The sequence below is a fragment of the Salvia miltiorrhiza genome, chromosome 3 (assembly GCF_028751815.1).
Source record: "Salvia miltiorrhiza cultivar Shanhuang (shh) chromosome 3, IMPLAD_Smil_shh, whole genome shotgun sequence".
Taxonomy (NCBI): Eukaryota; Viridiplantae; Streptophyta; class Magnoliopsida; order Lamiales; family Lamiaceae; genus Salvia; species Salvia miltiorrhiza.
The window spans coordinates 56987804-57009563 of record NC_080389.1 but is presented as its reverse complement, the minus strand read 5'-3'; the positions used below and the strand labels follow the sequence as shown (position 1 = coordinate 57009563).

The 21760-nt window shown below is 35.3% G+C and overlaps 2 protein-coding genes and 1 long non-coding RNA gene across 6 annotated transcripts; 2 read left to right on the top strand and 1 right to left on the bottom strand.

Moving 5' to 3' along the window:
- Positions 1–262: 262 nt before the first annotated feature.
- On the bottom strand, positions 263–3067 carry LOC131014654 (uncharacterized). Its single transcript, XR_009098292.1, has 4 exons — positions 2875–3067; positions 2745–2787; positions 1178–1253; positions 263–584 (listed from the first exon to the last, which is right to left on the bottom strand). It is a non-coding gene; the product is annotated as an uncharacterized LOC131014654 (long non-coding RNA).
- Positions 3068–7261: 4194 nt separating this feature from the next.
- On the top strand, positions 7262–16232 carry LOC131014646 (rust resistance kinase Lr10-like). Of its 3 annotated transcripts, none has more exons than XM_057942687.1 (6): positions 7262–8028; positions 8367–8381; positions 8479–8508; positions 10945–11061; positions 11148–11204; positions 14845–16232. In XM_057942687.1, exons 1-6 carry the CDS (start codon positions 7305–7307, stop codon positions 16011–16013), a joined length of 2112 nt encoding a protein of 703 aa, XP_057798670.1. In that variant the 5' UTR covers positions 7262–7304; the 3' UTR covers positions 16014–16232. The 3 variants fall into 3 exon arrangements, with proteins under 3 accessions (XP_057798670.1, XP_057798671.1, XP_057798672.1); XM_057942689.1 differs by having other exon boundaries at positions 7848–8008; XM_057942688.1 differs by lacking the exons at positions 8367–8381; positions 8479–8508; positions 10945–11061 and having other exon boundaries at positions 7263–8050; positions 11116–11204.
- Positions 16233–19089: 2857 nt separating this feature from the next.
- LOC131014644 (rust resistance kinase Lr10-like) lies at positions 19090–21662 on the top strand. Of its 2 annotated transcripts, XM_057942681.1 has the most exons (3): positions 19090–19604; positions 19738–19767; positions 19917–21662. In XM_057942681.1, exon 3 carries the CDS (start codon positions 20449–20451, stop codon positions 21313–21315), a length of 867 nt encoding a protein of 288 aa, XP_057798664.1. In that variant the 5' UTR covers positions 19090–19604; positions 19738–19767; positions 19917–20448; the 3' UTR covers positions 21316–21662. The 2 variants fall into 2 exon arrangements, with proteins under 2 accessions (XP_057798664.1, XP_057798665.1); XM_057942682.1 differs by lacking the exon at positions 19738–19767 and having other exon boundaries at positions 19096–19604.
- The last annotated feature ends 98 nt before the right edge of the window (positions 21663–21760 follow it).

The window sequence follows — 21760 nt, the reverse complement described above, 5'->3', positions numbered from 1 at the left end:
ACATTATCTTTTCATATTTTCTGGAATTGCACATTATCTTTAAAATTTGCCTCATAATACATCACTTTTTTTTATAGAATTTCACATGGTCTGCTAATCACCAAACGTGAAAATGACGTGGACGCCGAAAACGCCACATATACAAGAAAAAAAATTGATGTGGCAGCCATGTAAGAAATTACATTGTTACACCCCAATTCTTGAAGGAATAAACTATAACTGGGGTACGACTAAAATCATATAAATGAACAAGGGAAGAACCTTGTGAAATTCAGATAATAGAATAAAAATGTTGGGCAATGCCCTTTGAATGAAGAAAGATAGAAATCAAGTGATACTAATCAATCAACAACATTCAAAGCCTTAGGATCACAAGTTCGGTTTCATGCTTCCGATAACCAACGTTAAATAACATAAAGCTAGAAGTTGAGAGTTTAAGCTCGATAAAAACATAATTCAGAATTTAACATAAAAGTCTTAAGTTGGAGAAACAAAAGACAAATAAAAGCTAGTGCAATAGCGGAAGACAAAATACGGAGTTGAACCCTAGCCTCAGCTCTGCCCCGTCATCACCAGCCATTAACCTGAAAACATTTGAAAGTAATTTTGGGCTAAGTACTAATGTACTTAGTGGGCTGCAACTTTTAAAGCATTTCATAATCTGAAGAACAGTTTATCCAATCTTACTGACATGACATAGAAGGTTTTAAAGAGAAATAACTTCTATGCATGTTAAAACATTTTCATATATATATACTTAATTATTTTGCGCGCGTTTGCACACTCCATTCTGTTACTCGCTGTGATCCCGGACCTCTAGCCACCGACGGATCTCTGTCTCCCGCTGACTTGAACTGAGGGCGTAACCCAGTCAAGTAAAATAAACCTCGGAAATTAATCCAGACAGGCCTATCATAACTATGCTCCGGAACACATCCAGTCGAGCACCCTTATAACGCCTCTGGTTAGTGCCCGATGGAGATCAACCCACCGAGTCATCTAACAAGTGTACACAATTCTCAAACAACGTGTTAGGTCATAAGAGAACCTCAATTGATTAACTGTACGAGCATTAAACATGGTAGAGTGCACAAAAATATTTTATTGGATAAACAGTTTATATTACACGAATATTTAAGCTCAATAGCTAAATCATACATTTGAAAAATAAGCCCACCTGTATAGGCAAAGCCTGTCGTTTAACTTTATCTCTGAATCGGAATAGCAGTGCTAATCCTTCTGATGCTCAAAGCCTACAAGAAATCTATTCTCAATAGGTCTCCTTGAATTCTAATCTTAAGTCATGGTGTAGTGCTTAATATTCTATGATTCACTTAGCCGGGTTTTCAAAATTTAATGAATAAATAATTGAAAACATTTCTCTTGAGTTAAGAACACCAACAATATTCTTACTCATCTTTCTTTAATAATTGGATTTATAATTAAAACCAATTAAATACTTTTATTGCAAAATAAATGCAATTTCATGTCATGCTTAGCATATAATAAGTAATTTACTTAAAATATGCACATAATAATAATTTAATATTATTATGAAAACTAGTCTTTGAAAATAATTAATCAAACTAATTAATAGTTCAATTAATTAAAATAGGGTAGTCCAATTAATTAATTAAATTAATCAAGACAGCCCAAAGTTTAAAATAATAACTGACCCAATTGATATTTAAAATAAGGTCCAGCTGAATTAAACTAATCAGCCCAACTGATAAATAAAATAAAGGCCCAACTGTTTAATAAAATAAAAACCGGCCCAACTGATAATAAAATTTCGCAGCCCAAAACTAATTAAAAATCCAGCCCAACACTAATTAAACCCCGGCCCAACAGTCAAGCCCACTCCCCAACCAAGCCCAACCCCAAAGCCCAACCCTCACCCTAGCCCAACACCTCCACCCTCTTCTTCTCCCCCATAAATCGCACAACACTCACATACACATAGCAGCTGCGCAGCAGCACTCTTCTTTCCCTCTCTCGGTTCCCTCGAATTTCCGCCGCCACGGCTCCTCCTCCGGCGAGAAGCCGACGACCGACCCTCTCCCTCTACCCCATCTTCTTCTCCCTAGTTTTCCCTCTACCTACACAAACACACGCACGCAGCACCTCCTTCCTCTCGAATCCGGCGACCACAGTACATCCATGGCCGCCGCCTGAACTCCCTCTCGTCCGTGGCCGGACGACAGCAACAGCAAGGCTGCCGCGCCCTGGCCTCCCTCTTCCACTCTCGCCGATATCCCCCCTGAAACTCCGGCGATAGCAGCGAGAAACCACTGCCGCCGCCGACTCCCTGAACTCCCTCTGCTCTCTCAACTCCCCCTGTTCTAGGTCCGACAGCCGCGGTCAGTGGCTCCACGCCACCACCGTCTCCAGCCCGACTCTACTCCGGTGACAGCAACCCGTTTCTACATGACAAGGCTCAAGACTCCATTTTTCAAAAACAACAAATATCTTCTTCTACTCTTCTTTCTTCTCTTATTTAAAAACATTTATACTTGTAATAAATGTTTATGAACATGAGTGTATGCATATGAATAAAGTTTGCATCTTTAGAAATTCTTGCAAAAGCTTATACATGTATGTTGGTTTATTGGATTGGCACAGATGGTATGCTTGAAATGTTTTGCTGTGTAAATCATGAGGTTTATTTGTGGTTTCTGCTAAACCAATTTGGAGCTAGAGGCGTAATGTATAAACAGAGGTAGGCGAAAAAGTCAAGTGGTTACCTTGGCGAGGATTTCAGTTGGTATTTTGATTTCTGCTTGTTTGCTGTGAAAGTTCAGATCATGAATATTTTTCAAACGAAAAGGGTGGTGTTCTTAAAAGGAGATAAAAGAAATGATTGTGAATCTTTACCTCAATACTTGATTTCTGGTGAAATGAGCTTGGGGCCGATGAAAATAATTTGGTGGATTAAGTGAGTGAAGGAGAACTTGGCTGATTTGTTAGGTGGAATTTGACAGCATAAAACAAAAGAAAGTGGAAACAAAAGAGAGATTTGGCTGATTTGCTAAGTGGAATTTGACAGCATAAAACAAAAGAAAATGGAAACAAAAGAGAGTGGAAAAGAATTTGATAAGATATGAATTGATTTAAAAATATCGGGACTGTAATAATACTTCAGGGTTCGCTAAATAAATAGCTCGTGAAAGAATGCTAAATTAAATAAATATGCAATGCATATAAATTCAATAACTAAATTTACAAATATTTTTGTAAATCATTTTTGTTGGAATTAAAAATAAATTCATTTTCTTTTATCCGACGTGAATCAACTTAATATCTAAGTTCAAAAATTATTCTAAACTTAGCAAAAAGGAACGGGGTATTACATACATTTTTTTTGCTATTAAATTCGAATTTCCAGATTTTAATAGTAAGGTATTAATTTCTCAAATCCCCAATTTTCCCCTAAATTCCCTAATTTTACAATTTTCCCCCCATTTTAGAATTGCTCTAGCTAGCGTCTGGTTTCGACTTTCGACCTTAATCAAACCATCTACTCCAGCCATTACACCAAGACCAAGAGAGGCTCGGCCGCATCTGTGTGGGTTCGACGGCGCGCGACGAACCGGCAACCAAGGCTCCGGCGTATCTCGAACCAGGCAGGGAGAGGCAGCTGCATCTGGGCTCCGGCACACGCGACGAACCACAGGCAGCAATGTTTGTTGCCTACTGCGTACCTCTACTTGAATGTGTCTCATGTTTAGCCTGCATTCGTTGATGTGTTGAGGGAGCTAGTTGGAAGCAGGGGTCGTGACATTGCTGGCAAGAGGAGGATTTGGCCGCAACTTTAGGATCTCATGATGTCCACTGAAAAACACAAAAATTAATATATCATCACTTGGTTTCAATCGCCGCTCTGGTCTCGGCGATTTCCAGTAAGAGGTCATGATAGGATTTGATACTCATGATAATATCACGAATAATTTTCCCATCTTCTCCTCGTTGGATATTCGTTACGAGGACTCGATTGTTCCAGTTGAGTTCGTCTAGTAGACGAGTGGTTTCTCTCTCCAAATGTTGGAGAGAATTCCTGTATGCCATACATCTCGGACAATTAATCCATAATTTTAAATGGAGTCTTCTCCCACATAGGTTAATTACAAAATTAAATTAAATTAAATATATTATAATTTCTCAATAAAAACTCGCTCTGATACCAATTTTAAAAGCGCGGATTAATGTATAAGACGAAGTATAAAGATAGATAAAACATAAGGGTAGGATTGGTTCACTATGAAGTGGGTATTTTTAATAGATGTTTTATAGGAGTGAGTAGATTTGATAGATATATTATAGAAGTGGGTATTAAAAATATTTAACCCTTTATTTTATATAATTAGTATTTTAGCACGGAAAATTCCATCGTTAATTGCGATATTTTTTTGTAGTACAAGTATCAATAACATTTCGCTTCCTATTGAATAGGAATTAATGTGATAATTAATGAAGACCTCACAAGTCTTGTTTGGCGTCTGGTTTGAAGACTTAATCATGTCCACCCAATTATACATACAATGCTGCATCATATATATATATATATATATATATATATATATATATATATATATAGGGGCAGTTATTCAATAAACCACCCTTATTTTAAGAATTACGAACCAGCAAAAATGCATGAATTTTATGTATAACACGCATGAATAAACTGTATAAAGGCATGAATTGCGAAAATTAATTTTTTGCTACCTTTGGGATTCGAACTCAGGACCATGAATTTATCCAACAAGGTGATGAATCAACCGTAGATCTTGATGATCTAAGGGCTGAAAATGGTTCCTAATTTATATTTTAAGAAGCGTTCTTATTTTAGCCTTCCCCTATATATATATATATATATATATATATATATATATATATATATATATATATAGGAATGGGATCATATAGATCCCAATGCTTATAATAGATTCCTAGATCCAAATCTTGACCACACATTTATGACATGTGGCTCATCAAGATGGTGACACGTGGCAAGGATTCCAAGGCAAAATCTGGAGGGGTAAAATTGGAATGTAATTTTCGGATTTAATAATTAAAAAAAATATATTTTTTTTTAGATTTTCTCAAAATAGATATATTTTAGATGCATATAGTTTCACACAAAGATGCATAAAGTTTTCACATGAAATGCATAGCTTTGAACAGAAAAATGCATTTACTATTTCCAGTTTTGGTATTTTCACCACCCCACCCCATACCACCCCCCAATCCAGCCCACACCACCCCCCAACCCTCCCCATTACCACCCCCCAAAAATATTCATGTTTCACATGCATATAAAATCAAACAAAAATGCATAAAGTTTTCACATAAAAATGCATTAAATTATACAAAAAATGCATTTTATTTTAATAAATCTGGTAGTTTCGCCACCCCACCCCTGCCCCTGCCCCCCCACCCCACCCACCCCCACCCCCACCCCCCCCCAAAAAAAAAAAATTTTTTTTTCAAAAACTGATTTTCTAATTGCTGGCCCACCCCCACCCCCACCCCCCACCGACCCACCCCCACCCCCACCCCCCACCCCCCCACCCCCCAAAAAAAATTTATTTTTTTATTTTTTTAAAACTGATTTTCAAAAAAAAAAATTTTTTTTGGGGGTGGGGGTAGGGGTGGGTCAGTGGTCAGAAAATCAGTTTTTAAAAAAATAAAAAAAAAAAAAATTTTTTTGGGGGGGGATGGGTGGGGTGGTAGGGGGTGGGTGGGGGTGGGGTTCTGGGGTGGGGTGGGGTTCTGGGGTGTGGGGGGTGGGGTTGGGGTGGGGTGAAATCTTCTGCATATTTATATGAAACTTTATGCATTTTTATATGAAAGTTCATGCATTCTCGTATGAAACTTTATGCATCTAAAATATACCTATTTTGAGAAAATCTAATTTTTTTTTTTTTTGAATTTCGAAAATTACATTCCAATTTTGCCCCTCTCCAGATTTTGCCTTGAAATGCCTTGCCACGTGTCACCATCTTGATGCGCCACATGTCATAAATGTGTGGTCTAGATTTGGATCTACGGATCTATTATAAGCATAGGAATCCACCGGAACCCAACCCTATATATATATATATATATATATATATATAGGGGCGCGCTCTAGTGAGACCCCATAATTTTCGTGAAACACTAGGGCAATGAATAAAACATATAATACTAATGAATAAAACGTATATCTAATGAACAAGATGTATATACTGATGAAAAATAAAATTTAAAAAATTCGTAATGAATAAGACATATATACTGATGAACAGGGCCGTATATACTGATGAACAATGCAGTATATGCTGATGAATAACAAAATTTAAAATATTCTGCTCCCTCCAGGATTCGAATCCTGTGAAAAAAAATCACCCTCCAGATACAATATCAGCCATAAAATTGATAAAATAAACGCACCAGATCGTGCCCTAGATCTCACTAAAATTAGGGGGTCTCATTGGAGCGGCCCCCTATATATATATATATATATATATATATATATATATATAGGGAAAGGCTAAAATAAGAACGCTTATTAAAATATAAATTAAGAACCATTTTCAGCCCTTAGATCATCAAGATCTACGGTTGATTCATCATCTTGTTGGATATATTCATGGTCATGAGTTCGAATCCCAAAGGTAGCAAAAAATTATTTTTTCGATATTCATACATTTATACAGTTTATTCATGCGTGTTATACATAAAATTCATGCATTTTTGCTGGTTCGTAATTCTTAAAATAAGGGTGGTTTATTGAATAACCGCCCCTATATATATATATATATATATATATATATAATCTCCTCCAAAAAGACTAGACTAATTATGCTGCAAAATCAGTTGTCTAATTTTGTTAAACCATGATCACTCAAAACCCCATCTTCCTCACAGTTTTGTAGGCCTAATATACTATATACATAGTAGAAGATTTGTAGACTACAGTCTCATAGTTTTTTCCAATTTGAGTTTTCTATGTAAAAAATTCTTGTCTCATACTTCCTTATTTTACTCTAAATTTATTTTTTCTTGCTTCGATCCAATTTTGTAATCCAGCAAGACGGAGCAAAGAGTAAAAATATCAAAGTCGATATACGTTAATGCGTTGGGTCCATCTGCTTCACCATTTCTTCCCGCGCGGTCCCTTTGAAAATAACTCAACATGAGTGTTGTTTGACTTCAGCTGCTTGGTAGTTGACTTATCCTGTCTGTATAGAAGACTCGGCTCTCACTCATCACATATATATCTCCTCCAAAAAAGAGTATAGACTGCAAAATCAGTTGTCTAAACCATGATCACTCAAAACCTCATCTTCCTCACCATTTCATCTCTCTTCATTCTCTCACTACTCCATAATTTGTTTCAAACCGGTGAAGCAAATTGCACCCCATCTGCCTGCGGCATTATTCGCAACATCAGCTACCCTTTCCGCCTCAAGGGCGATCCCAGCAACTGTGGTGATCGCAGATTTGAGTTAACCTGCGAAAACAATGTGACCTCCATCTATCTTAACTCTCACAAATACTATGTCAAAGCCATCAACTACAGAAACGGCTACGGCTACGACAAACCCACCATCAGGCTGGCCGATGCTTCCATAAACAATGACGACCTCTGCTCTTTTCCCACCCTTTCTATAGATGCTTACAATTTCGCCGACTACGAAAGTCCTCATAGTATTCCTAATTACGAAATTCCGAGTTATTCTAGTTATCCATATGATGATGAACCCTTGCCTATTAATTTTATAAGCTGCCCAAATCCGTTGACCAATTCTTCCCTTTTTACTGATATCACTACTCAGTGTGCCTCTAATTCATCCCATCCCAGATATGCTTATATCAAGGTCGGCCACATGAATACCTCAGAGTTACCACTTGTGTGCGGAGTAGATGTGATAGTGATGACATCGTGGCATTTTAAGGATTTGAACAACGTTTCGCTTTCAGAAATCCACCATTCTCTCTTGTATGGATTTGAACTCATCTGTAGCTGGTATGCAACATCTATGTCGGGTATGAATCAAAGATGCATTTTGTCATTCATTAGAGGCATTAACTTTTTTTAATTAACGGAATATTTGATTAAGTATTTTTATTCTCATCAATAAATATTTCTCTAATTTCACCATTTTTAATTATATGGAACATGAATCGAGTAAAATTAGTTCAATTGATAAAATTTATGAATGACTTTCTGATATCCTCAAGTTTCAATTATATTAATGGATTAACTTATATTCTAGTACGTACTTTTATCTATCTAAAAAATAAACAATCTTTTAACCTGTATATTCATCATAATTACATTGAACGGTTCCTATATTTACTAATGCTTTCATTTTGTATTGCAGTTATAGACTTCCTTGGTATGGATTAATTCTCGTACAAATCAAGCTTATTCATTTTCAACATATTCTCTTCATAATCCTGACCACCGCTACTCTTGTATGTATATATCTGCAGAGTTTCACTTAATTCTTGCTGTCATTGTAGGTGAGCTCTATGTTTATGCCTGAAAAATTATTTCATCATTTTGGTTTGGCTTATCAATTTTCTAATATCAATAGAAAAAAGAAGAAATATGAATCAAATTAGAATATATTAATTTTAGACTTTAATTAATTAATAATTGATTTATTAAATTAATCAATTAAAAACAAAAGCAAAGTTCCACGTGTATTACATTATGTAATAGGCACGGCTCTCTTCTCTATGATTAAATTGAGGAATGGTTTTCTTTCGTGGAATATGTGAGATAGAAACATAGAAATACAATAGAGAAAATACGGCAGCCCATCGGAGACCTACTGCTGAGCGAAGATTCCCGCCCTGGTGCACCCTCCGCGCGTGCAGTGGACTCGCCGTTGGAAGGGTGCCGTGCTGGTGTTTTAACCTTCACACGGGCGGCTTTTGCTGTGAGTAACGTGCGCGCGAATGCAAGCTCACTGCGCCGGAGATAATCGCGCAAGGTGCGAGCATGGCAGCCCCGCGCCGACACGGATGCCGCAATCATCGGCGTTGCACAGCTAAGGCGAAGGTATTAGAATTGGATATTGGGCCCAATTCCACTTACAAAACCCGCTTGTAAGTGGAGGGATACCTCACCATTATAAATTGGCCCATGTCTCTTTCTCCAACCAATGTGGGACATTATAACACACCCCCTCACGCGCAGCGTGGACTATTCTAAACGCCATCTGTTGAGAACGATAATGGGAGATCCATCATTGGATTGGGTTGGCTCTAATACCATATTAGAATTAGATATTGGGCACAATTCCACTTACAAAACTGGCTTGTAAGTGGAGGGATACCTCACCATTATAAATTGGCCCATGCCTCTTTCTCCAACCAATGTGAGACATTTTAACGGCACGACTTCTTCCTCTGCAAACGCACGTCTCCGGCATAGACTTGGTCACCGGCGGCGGCGGAAGCGGCTGGGTTTCGGGCACCAGGTTGGATCCGCTGTGAAATGGGTCGCGGGTCCGGGTCGCTGTTGCTGTAGTTACTGGGCTGCTGCGCGTATACGTTGGGCTGTAGCTACTACTGTGCTATTTTGGAAATGGGTACGACTGTTGCGTTTAGCAGCCCATATATTATGGATTGATATTTAGTACTCTCTCAGTCTCACCGAAGTTGATGCGTATTCTTTTTTAGGCCGTTCCAACGAAGTTGATGCGTTTCTTTTTTGGCAAAATTTAAGCAATTTAAAATATTAATTAACAAAACTAATTGCACCCCTTATTTTTCCTTAATCATCCCAAAATACTCCATGATGTAATTTCATAAAAAATCTCAATATACACTCTCTCACACACAGCCGCACCCTTTCACACTCTCGACTCCTCTGTCGCCACCTCCTCGACGGCGGTGCCATCGACGGAGGCTAGCGCCCCCTCTTATCTCTCATCCTAGACTAGAGTTCTCTTCATCTTGTCTCTGTCTCTCTGGTAGAAAGGGGGGTTGCCAACCCCCCCTCCCCATCTTTCTTCGCATCTCTAAACCTAATAGATTCCTGCAACTTCAGCTTACAATCTCTCCGATTACGGTAGCCTACTCCCACGCTACCCCTCCGCTGCCATGATGTATTTGAGGGGTGGGAGAGCCGGCGATGAAAAAAACCCTCCTCGCCGCGACCCCCCTCTGAGACCACCCATGAAATTCTCTGAGACCACCCCTAAAATTCTCGATTTTTCTTGATTTATGAGGGTTTTTTTTTTAAATTAGATGTTTTGAAGTTTTTCTGAAATTTTTGACGGATTTAATTTTTAAGGATTTCTGGGTTGGGGGCTTCTGTATGACTTGAAGAAGACCGGCGATGGTGATGGAGGTTAGTGACGACGGTCGTCGGAGATCTAGGTTGAACTAAAATTGAAGTGCGGCGGGGTGGGGGTCGGGGTGGAAGACCGGCAGATTTGGGGTGGGGGGGGGGAAGATGGGTTGCTTTTTTTTTTAATAATTAAAACTAAAATTTGAAATTAATTAATTTAGAATTTGGATTTAAAAATAATTCAAAATTACTAATTATATAGATAACCACTTAATTATAAATTTACAAACGAACTTAAACAACTAAACAATAACTCCTTAAATCTTGTGTGGAAAAGAAACGTCTCATCTTCGACGGGACGGAGGGAGTATTTACTTCAACAAAAAAAAGTGTCACTTCATGTCCATATCGATAGAGTGAATCCTTAAAAATGTCTCAACTAATTAACAATATTGATAATACGATACCCAACCTACAATTTATTTCTACATTATATATCTCTACACAACAAGTATATTCTTGACAATTTATTTCGTTGTATATATCATTAAATGATGTCAATATTTTTTAGAAAATAATACTCAAATGGATAATATAGCTACAATTTTTGCGCCATATATAAATTCTGATTCTGTAAAAAAAAACATAAATTACAGGTCTGTTATGTGCAGTGGCAAGCCCTCCTGTATTCGCCATCTTTGGATTCGCGGCTCTAACACTACTCAGTATACTCTTATTTAAAACTATCGGTGTATTCAGGATAATAAATCCCAGTAAGAATCCTTACATATTCATTAGTTTGTTAGTACTCTTTTCTTATGTTGTAGTATATATGTATATATTTTTATTCGTTGTGCAGTGCTTGCAGCTCTAGCGCTCCAAAATATTCCGCGCTTCATTGAACTGGTGGTAATAGGTGCGCTCTTAATTTATGTTGCACATGTCAAGTTGTGATTTATAAAATTCAGTTGACTAGTTGAGATAATATTTAACTCTAGTATTGCTCATAGTAAAAGGAAATTTAATTTATATAGATAAAGATACGAAAACAGTACTGGCTATTTTTTACTCCCTCCGTCCCACAAGAGTGCATTTTTTTCTATTTTGGGACGTTCACAAGAGTGTGCATTTATCATTTTGGACACTACCTCATCACTATAACTCCTTATTTCTTATTCTTACTTTAGAGTTGGTCTTGCATGCGGTTAACCGCATAGTATGCGGACGATTATTTTTAATAATCATAAGATATATATTTGTTCGCACAAATTAATCACTACTTACGTAATAGTACAAGTTCTCATGAATAAAAGTAACGCTTATCGTGAATAAATGTAATCAAAATTCATGTAATTATTCTGTTAGATGAAATTTTTCGTTTAATTATTAAATTTTTTGTGTATGGGTATTAAATTAAAAATGACTCTAATTTCATATACTACTAGTATGTGCCCGCTCGTGCGATGCACGACCATCATCGAAATTGAACGATAATTTAAATAAATAAATAAAAATGTTAAACATAATATATATATATATATATATATATATATATATATAAATATAAGTAAATATAAACATAAATGATCTCAATAAAAAATAAATTATTCACAATATAATCTCAATAAAAATATCAATCTGAAAACATTCAAATTTTCAATTATTGAAATAGCAATTAATTGATTTAATTGATAATGTGTATAAATTTATAAATAAATAAATTATGAAATATCAAAAGCAAGTATAGATGATAATGAGTATCATTATGGATCATATAATATTCTAAGATGTACAAAACTATTTATTTACATATAGTATAACTGTAGTTTAATATAGTTTTCGAATGCATATTTATGAGGTAATTTTGTTTATGCTCAAATTTTAAAATAAAGTTACAATGTATACATTTTTTTTTTCAATTGGAAAGTGAAAAAATAAAGGGTTTAACATGAGATATGTGTCGTTCATTTTCCAAAATAAAATGTATACAATTTCAGTAAATTTAAATAAATGTGCTACTAAAAAATTAAACTCTTCAATTTACTTTTATTTTTTATTTTTAAAGAAAATCGATAATGGTTCTCTAATTACTGATTTTCCAATGAGTAATTTTGAAGCTTAAAAATTCGATTTTTAAGATATACTATATATTAGTTATTTATCTACAAATTTATATTAATATAAAGTTGACCTTTAAAAAAATATTTTTAAGCTAAAGATTTCTAAAATGAACAAATATAAGTTTCATCATTGTAATTGCATTAAACTGATATAATAAAAATATAAATAGTAAAATATAAAAAATACTGATCTATAGTAAAAACATAAAAAATAAAATAAAAAAAATATGGAAAAAGGAATGAAAGAATCGTGAATTTTAAAAAATGAGAAATGAGAGAGGAGATGATAGAGGAGAGAAGAGAGAGGAGAGAGAAAAAAAATAATTTGGTGACTTTAAACTATAATAACTTATTGGTTTTAAATTTATTTTTTATAATTTTTACATCAAATTAAAGATATCGTCATTATCTTTAATTTAACATCCATATTGAATATTTTTTTATAAATTAAAGTTGATGAATTTAAAAGAAAATCAAATTGAATAAATATATTTGAATAGTGTTTTCTAAGTAATTAATATATTTTGTTGAATTAGTGTGAAATAAATTAGTAATGCATTGCACGTAAAAAAATGCAGTTTTTAGTGCATGCTCCATTTTTTTAGACGTGGGATTTGTAAGTTGTAATTTAATTTAAGTTAGTTTAATCCATTTTTTGTGTATATATAATATGACATTATTTTTTGAAGGAATCACAAAATCGTCATTCAAATCAATTTCAAATTGATTTGAAATCAATTTCAAATTGAAAACTGCTCTTTTAATATAGTATAGATATGACTCTAATTGGCTATTACGGGGTGCCGCCTGTTATTCAGTTTGTCAAGAAAAATTAAAGAGCATGCATACAACGGATCGGTCGACTTTGAAAAGTCTTCAAAATCATAATTTTCATTTTTGCTTTATATTTAAGTTATAGAATTATGAGTGAACAAGTACGTATTTTTTTTTTTTAATGTCCTTTAAGTAATGGAAAATATGAAATGGCATATACAATATTTCGTTAGGAATTAGGAATTAATTTAAATTGTGGATCTTTGTATGACATGTAGTTGTCATGAAAATTGGATATGATCCTCTGCACCTATAGTTTTTGATCTTCAACTATATCCTACCATTTTTATAAAGAATTTATTATAAATAAAAAATTAATATTTTTCATAACAATTTAATATTTAAAATAGTTATAGTATATTCTAACTTTGGATTAATTAACCCTATATAATATCAATTCTTAGTTCAAATTTTGGAAAATAATTAAATATACAATTTTTTTTTTTGTAAATGCTGATTGGATTAGTGAACCGTAGTTAATTACTCCATCTGTCCCACCTATCTTGAGACATTTTCTAATTTGGACTTCCCACCTATTTTGAAACATTTTCTTATTTGGCAAAAGTTTTACCCTTTATTCACATTTTTCACTTTTTCATCTATACACAAAACACTACTTTTTTCATTCCTGTGCTAAAAAAAAGTCTCAAGATAGTCAGGACAGAGGGAGTATTTTAAAATGTGTTAATAGGCAAAAATGTCTTATTCCTTATGTTGTCTTTTAAAATTATACCAAAACATAAGAAATTAAAATTGAAAAAAAAAAGTTTAAAAACTACAAAAAGTAGAAAGTAGGACACAAGGTAGCACACCAAAGTATATTTGGAATTTTATAATAACTAGTACGGCCATTCGTGTAATGCACGACGATATCAAAATTAAACGATATATTAATATAATAAATATAAATAATAAATGAATCAAAACTATAAATAGATACGAAATATGTTTTAAAATAAATTAAAATAATTCACATCAATTACTCAATAAAATCTCGAATTTAAAAATGTAAATTTTCAGTTTCTATAAAGTGTGATGACAAATATAATTATTAAATCATTTGACAATGAAAATTAACATTACATATTATTATTATAGAGTATTACACGTCATAATAAATAAACAAATATTTTCAAAAATAAAGAGTTGTAAAATTTTAATGAAGAGAGACAATGTAAAATATTTTAAAATTTTCATAATTTATTCATTTTCATTTTAATATAGTTTTGGTCATTTTATTTATCATATTAAAGATTTTTTCATGAACTTAAATTTAAAATGCATATTGAATATTTCTTCAAAAATCAAATTTGACGATGTTTATAAAAGAATTAAAATTATAAAAAAAATTGATAAAAAATAGTGAAAAAAATTGGTAGGAGAAGAGAGAGAAGAAAAAGACGGAAAAAACTCTTATATATATTATATAGATATATAAATCATATTAGAAGCATTATTGTATGTGTACTGTGTACATATATTATGTAAATTCGTTTTTAGGTCGTGCTTTTTACGTGCACCTTCCTTTTGCAAAAACCGTGGAAGCATCAATTCTTCTTTTTTTTTTCTTGTTTTTTTTTTCTCTCTCTCATCTAATAACAGGTTTCATCATCTTGGCGCCAAGGCTTATTATTTTTCCATTGGTGTTGTGGCTTTTGATCAAGAAATTTCGGAGAAGGCATTTGTCTATATATAACAGAATAGAAAGCTTCTTACGAAGTGACAACAAGCTCTCACCAATTAGATATTCATATTCAGACATTAGGAAAATGACCAGAGGTTTTCACGATAAACTTGGTGAGGGTGGCTATGGTTCTGTTTACAAAGGAAAGCTCCGAAGCGGCCATGACGTAGCAGTCAAATTGCTCGGCAAATCCGGAGGAAATGGGCAAGACTTTATGAATGAAATTGCTACTATTGGAAGGATACACCATGTGAATGTGGTGAACCTTGTTGGATATTGTGCACATGGTTCCAAGCGTGCCCTTGTCTATGATTTCATGCCCAACAGTTCCCTTGAAAAGTACATCTTCAATCGAGATAAAATAACTTCCTTAAATTGGGATAGGAAGTTTGAGATTGCAGTTGGAGTTGCTCGCGGGATTGAGTACTTGCATCGAGGGTGTGATGTTCAGATCCTCCATTTCGACATCAAGCCTCATAATATACTTCTTGATGATAGCTTCATTCCAAAAATATCTGATTTTGGACTAGCGAAATTTTGCTCTACAGATAAGAAGGCAGTGACCATGACAGCTGCAAGAGGAACCATTGGCTATGTTGCTCCTGAACTCATCAGTAGAAGTATCGGTGCAGTCTCTTACAAGGCTGATGTATATAGTTTCGGGATGCTGCTTATGGAAATGGCGGGATTAAACAGAGACTTGAGCGGTAACAATGGTGGTTCCAGTCAGCATTTTCCATACTGGATCTATGACAGCTTTGAGCAGGGTAAGAATATTGAAATCGTGAAATTAACAGATGAAAACGATGATAATGATGTTACGAGAAAACTTGTTCGGAAGATGGCAATAGTTGCATTATGGTGCATACAGATGAGTCCAAACGATCGTCCATCAATGAATAAAGTGCTGGAAATGTTGGAAGCTGATGTTGAACGTCTACACATTCCTGTCCATCCGTCACAATCTACCTATGTTGCAGTGAATGTGGATCAAACCAAAATTACATGTTCGTCTGATTCTGTATCATTGCAACATCATGATTATGCTTCGACCAGTGTTGAGATTGCTCAAGAGTTGCAGAGTTAATTTGCCATAGTGGAAAATGGCATTATTGATATTGTTGTGTGTTTCCTTTGACAATATGCACTAATTTTCGCAGTTTAAGAAGTTTTCCCCTGTTATGATGTTGATTTAGGACTACGGTATTTATAAGTTTTAGTATTGTTGGTGTTGTGGGGAAATATAATAATAACACAACTCATATTTTTGTTCAATTTTATTAGATATGTGATGTTTGTTGACGTATGGATTTGCGCAAGCATATTCCATCAGTATCTTAGGTTGGTGCGGTTCATGTGCTGTGCAATTAATTACATCTATCTTTTCTTGGATCATTGAAATCCTTTTACTCGATTCGATACAATTTGATTGATACCGATAAGCTTTTTCATTTAAATTTTGCAGTTATAGATTAGATTTATTAAATTGGACTACATTCCATTTTGTGCTTATTAAGATTGACTACAAACACCAAGAGTATCCTCTCGTTGAGGTATTTAATACTATGTTTATCAACAATCTATTTCAACTTAGTATTTTTTTTAATAAAAAGTTACATACAAAAAAACCTATAATTCAATAACTTTTATATTTTTTTCATAACCCACTACAACCTAAAATATTAGTCAAAATAAATTTATTCATCCACAGGCCCGGCCCTGGGCATAGGCGAGGAGTGCGACCGCCTAGGGCCCAGGGCAAAATGGGGCCCCAAATTTTTATTTTTATTGCTATTATTATATGAAAATAATTTTTATTTAGTTGTACAATGGGTCTCAAAATCAGTAAAAAAATACATACAAACCCAAAAGCTCCAATCTTATTCTATTAAAAAAAAAAGGGCCCACAAGCACACAATCATATTCAATTAAAAGGGCCATTTTTTCTCATTTCGCCTAGGGCCCATGAAATATCCGGAAGGGGACTGTTCATCCAATACAAATATAACAAGTGTCATAATACATTATGAAAAGTTGATTTGGTAGAGATTGGTCTGCCAGTTTGATCACCAACAGGTTATTCATTATTTATCATTTTATCTTTTTTCTTTTTATTGCTTTTTTGTCTTCTAGTTACAACCCACAAAGATCGATTATGAAAAAATATAGCTTAAAATTATTATTTTTTACAACACACTTATATTCTACTCCCTTCGTCCCGCGAAACTTGATCGGTATGTTTTTTCGGGTTGTTCCATGTAACTTGATCACTTTCTTTAAAACTCGTGCTGACCAAATTTCGTGAGACAAAGAGAGTAGTATTTTAGATGACTGAACCCTCGATCTACTGGTTGAAGCAAAAACGTCTTACCAGCGACTTGATAAGTTAAAATGTGTGGAGGAGAAAATATTTGCTTTGTCTAGAATAATTATATACTAGAATATTACTCCTTTTCTCTACTGGCAATTGACTAGTCAAACTGGCCCTTCCCACAAGACAAGTTGCTCTACTTTTAACTAAGATTTTTGGCATAGACCAAGTCGTATTATGTATTGCATCATTGTACAACAAGTCCAATTATATCTACGCATGACCGCTACATGTGAGCAAAAAGAAAAAAGAAAAAACTTGTTAAATTTTGTTTGTGGAAATTCTTAATTATATTCTACAAATTCAGAATCTTAATAGTTTTATGCATTTCTGAAACTAAAATACGTTGGCATTATCCATAAATGCCATAAAAGATACTTCCTCTGTCCCGTTGAAGTCTCGTTATTCATTTTGGTCTGTCTCGCTAAAACTGGCGCATTTTCACAAAAAAAAAAATGATAATTAACTCTTGAAAATGTGTGGGATTCACTATTTTGATCCAATTTATGCATTCTTCTTAATTTCGGTGTCGAAAGAAAGTGAACCACAAATAGTGGGATAGAGGAAGTATCAATTATATAACATTAATGGAATATTTAGATCATCTATCTTGAAAAAAGAGATTTGGCAAAAATAAATGAATAGTAATTGTTAGAGAGTTGTGCGTGCAATAGGGTGTGAGTGACCTGATAAGTTTTTGCTTGACTTGACCTGGGCTACTAATTATTGGTCCATGACTAGTATCTTATCTTTCCACAATCCAAAATATAATTATGAGCCTTTAAAACTGCGCAATGTGTGAATGATGATTCACGAGCAGCAATAATGATCACAACTCAACAAATCCTCTTGTTTACATTGATCGTTTTATTAGTACTCCATTTCTCTCAAGCTTATAGGTTTCAATGCAGCCCTTCTGCGTGTGGCATTATTCGCCACATTAAATCACCTTTCCGCCTCAAGGGCGACCCCAACCACTTGTTGGAATACAAGCTCGCGGGCCTAGTACAATGAAACAGAAATGTAGGAATTTAGATTACAAGGGAAAACTGAATTGAAATTACAGTAAGTAGAAACCAGGAAAAAACCGAGTCGAGGAGGGTCCTCTGTCCGCAAGACGAGATACGCCCCGGTAGTGCTCTCGGTTTGGCGTGTCGTCCCCAAAGATGAAACGGCTTCGTCTCGTAGGTAGCAGCACCGCACACCAACGAGCTCCAGCGAACTGGAACGAGGCGAGAACAGAACTCAACAGATGATGCAGAATGCAGCAGAGTTTTACGCCCCGGTAGTGCTCTCGGTTTGGCGTGTCGTCCCCAATTATAGGCACAGTCCACGGCCCAAAGACCATCCCAAAGACCAATTGCCAAGATCCAAGTCCACGGCCGCGCGTCGGGGACGGGACCGGAACCGGAACCGGGCGACGGGGGCCGGGGCCGGGCGGGCGGCGGCGGCGCGCGCGTGTGGGCTGTGCAACCTGTCACGTGTGCACACAGTTTTATTACATCCTGTGATGTAATAGCTTTTATACTGTAATAAATGTGATCCACATTCCAATGTGGGATAAGTATTAAATGTTATTTAATGCTTATCTTTTCCCACAACTCCATGTTTCAAGTACCCAACTTTAAACAATTATTTCTCACTCACCGGAAATCGGTTTTGACTAAATAAATATACTACGATCATCTACTCGGAACGTAGATCGATCCTGTCCCATTTAATTCTGCTAAATTAAATATTTTCGGTACTCGAAAAATTATTAAACATTGGTTACTCACAACCAATTTCCAACACCACTGCGGTTATCAGGAGTTTGAATTAGTCTGCGAAAACAATGTCACCTCCATCTCTCTTAATTCTCATAAATATCATGTCAAAGCCATCAACTACGGCAACTCCACCATCAGGCTGGTTGATCCTTCCGTGAGCAACCTCGACAACTGCTCTTTCCCCACCTCTTCTGCATATCACTATAACTTCACCGATCATAGCCCTTTTCCTTACCGAACCCAGAGATATTTCTATGACTATAGGGATGTAGCATCGCCAATTAATTTGATGAGCTGCGCAAATCCCTTGACCAATTCTTCCCTTTTTACTGATATCACTACTCAGTGTGCCTCTAATTCATCCCATTCCACATGAAACTCTCAGAGTTACCACTTGTGTGCGGAGTAGATGTGATAGTGATGACATCGTGGCATTTTAAGGATTTGAACAACGTTTCGCTTTCAGAAATCCACCATTCTCTCTTGTATGGATTTGAACTCTACATCTGCCGCTGGTGCAGAGCATCCTTATTGTGGGGTGAGAATGTCATTATATTAAATCATACTGCCATTTATTACTATTACATTTAACTCTAATTCATATACTCCTATTTGCTGATGCTTTTGTATTCTGTAAATTGATCCTCACTGCTACGCCTCTATATCTCCAGACATCCTCCCAATTCTTGTGGTTGTTGCAGGTGAGCTATTCATTTTTGCTTCACAAAATAATCATTCATTTTTGTTTTCATTATTAATTTTTAAATATCAAGACATAAGACTTGGCTTCTGATAGCTACATACATTTTTGGAGCATAAGTTGTGATTTTGTGAAAAACATAAATTGCAGGTTTGTCATGTGCAGGGGCAAGCCCCCCTGTAATGCTCTTTGTATTGGCCGCTGTATCCCTATTGGTAATCATGAATTCGATGTGCTTGCAGATGCAGAGTTTGTCCGAGACGATCTTCGAAATGTCATTGCTGTATCACTAATGGGTGCGCTGTTGATTTATGCTGTAGTTACTATATTAAGTTGTGATTTACTAAACAGCCTATCTTTTAAGGAATGAACGAATCATGAAAGAAAATGCATAGTAAAAAACACAAGCATGTTTTTATCTGTACATATAGAATCATAGTTACTAGAGTAAAAAGATGATAGCAATAAAGGCAAAGCAAACATTTGAAGAACTCTATTTTTCATTTTCCAATCTTCTCTCAGGCGTCATCATGTGTGCAACAACTACAAGATTCATCATTTTTCCTTGGCTTTGTGGTTTTTGATCTACAAATTCCGGAGGAGGCATTTATCCATATTTGACGCAATACAAAGCGACAACAAACTCACCCATGTTAGATACTCTTATTCTCACATCAAGAAGATGACCAAATGTTTTCAAGAAAAACTAGGCCAAGGTGGCTATGGTTCTGTTTACAAAGGAAAACTTCGAAGTGGCACTCATGTAGCTGTAAAACTACTCGAAAAATCAGGAACAAATGGGCAAGACTTTATGAATGAAATTGCAACTATTGGAAGGATCCATCATGTGAATGTCGTGAAATTAGTTGGATATTGTGCTGAAAGATCCAAACGCGCCCTTGTATTTGATTTCATGCCCAATGGTTCCTTGGAGAAGTACTTATTCAATCAAGAAAAAATTGATTTCTTGAATTGGGACAGAAAGTTTGATATTGCTGTGGGAGTGGCTCGTGGGATTGAATATTTGCACCGAGGGTGTGACATTCAGATCCTGCATTTTGATATCAAGCCTCACAATGTACTTCTTGATGATAACTTCATCCCAAAAATATCAAATTTTGGGCTTGCAAAATATTTCTCCACAGAAAAGAATTGTGTGACCTTGACTGCGGCCAGAGGAACCATAGGCTATGTTGCTCCTGAGCTAATCAACAGAAGTATCGGCGCAGTCTCATACAAAGCTGATGTCTATAGCTTTGGGATGCTGCTGATGGAAATGGTGGGCTTAAAGAGAGACTCAATCGGAAACAATGGTGATTCTAGCAAGTATTTTCCATATTGGATATACGACCACTTTAATCAAGGCACGTACATTGAAATGGGAAATGTTGATGAAAATGACATCACGAGGAAAGTTGTTCGAAAGATGACAATAGTTGCATTATGGTGCATACAGATGAGGCCAGATGATCGTCCATCAATGAATAAAGTGTTGGAAATGTTGGAAGGAGATGTTGAGCGTTTGCAGATTCCTGAGTACCCGTCTTAGTCTACTCAGATAGTAGTAAATGTGGATCACACAGGAACTACATATTCGACTGATTCGGTATCATTACTACATCATAATGATGCTTCGTCCAGTGTCGACATCACTGTGCAAGAGTGATCAAGTTTGCAGAAGCAGCCATGGACATATATATCAAAGCTGGAATACTTTGCAATTCACTTGCTGCAAATGACATATGAGATATGTATAAAAACGTTTGTTGTAGTACTTGTGAAGATAGAAAACAAGTAATTGAATAAGCTGATTTATAGGTAACAATGTTATGAATGTCTCTACATAGTTTTCTTTATTCTCCTCTTTGCTTATGAAGCATGACAGCATTTGGTGCACTTCCTCAGCATTCATCTCTTCATTTACGCTGCACTGAATTTCTTTCGAATTCTGAAGAGGTGACAAAAGATTTTTGTTTCCAAATATATAAGCGTTT

Coding starts and splice junctions, on each gene's coding strand:
- LOC131014644 (XM_057942681.1), top strand. CDS start 20,449: ATGACCAAATGTTTTCAAGAAAAACTAGGCCAAGGTGGCTATGGTTCT.
- LOC131014646 (XM_057942687.1), top strand. CDS start 7,305: ATGATCACTCAAAACCTCATCTTCCTCACCATTTCATCTCTCTTCATT. Junction 8,509..10,944: donor AATTCTTGCTGTCATTGTAG/GTGAGCTCTATG, acceptor CATAAATTACAG/GTCTGTTATGTGCAGTGGCA. Junction 11,205..14,844: donor CATTGAACTGGTGGTAATAG/GTGCGCTCTTAA, acceptor ATCTAATAACAG/GTTTCATCATCTTGGCGCCA.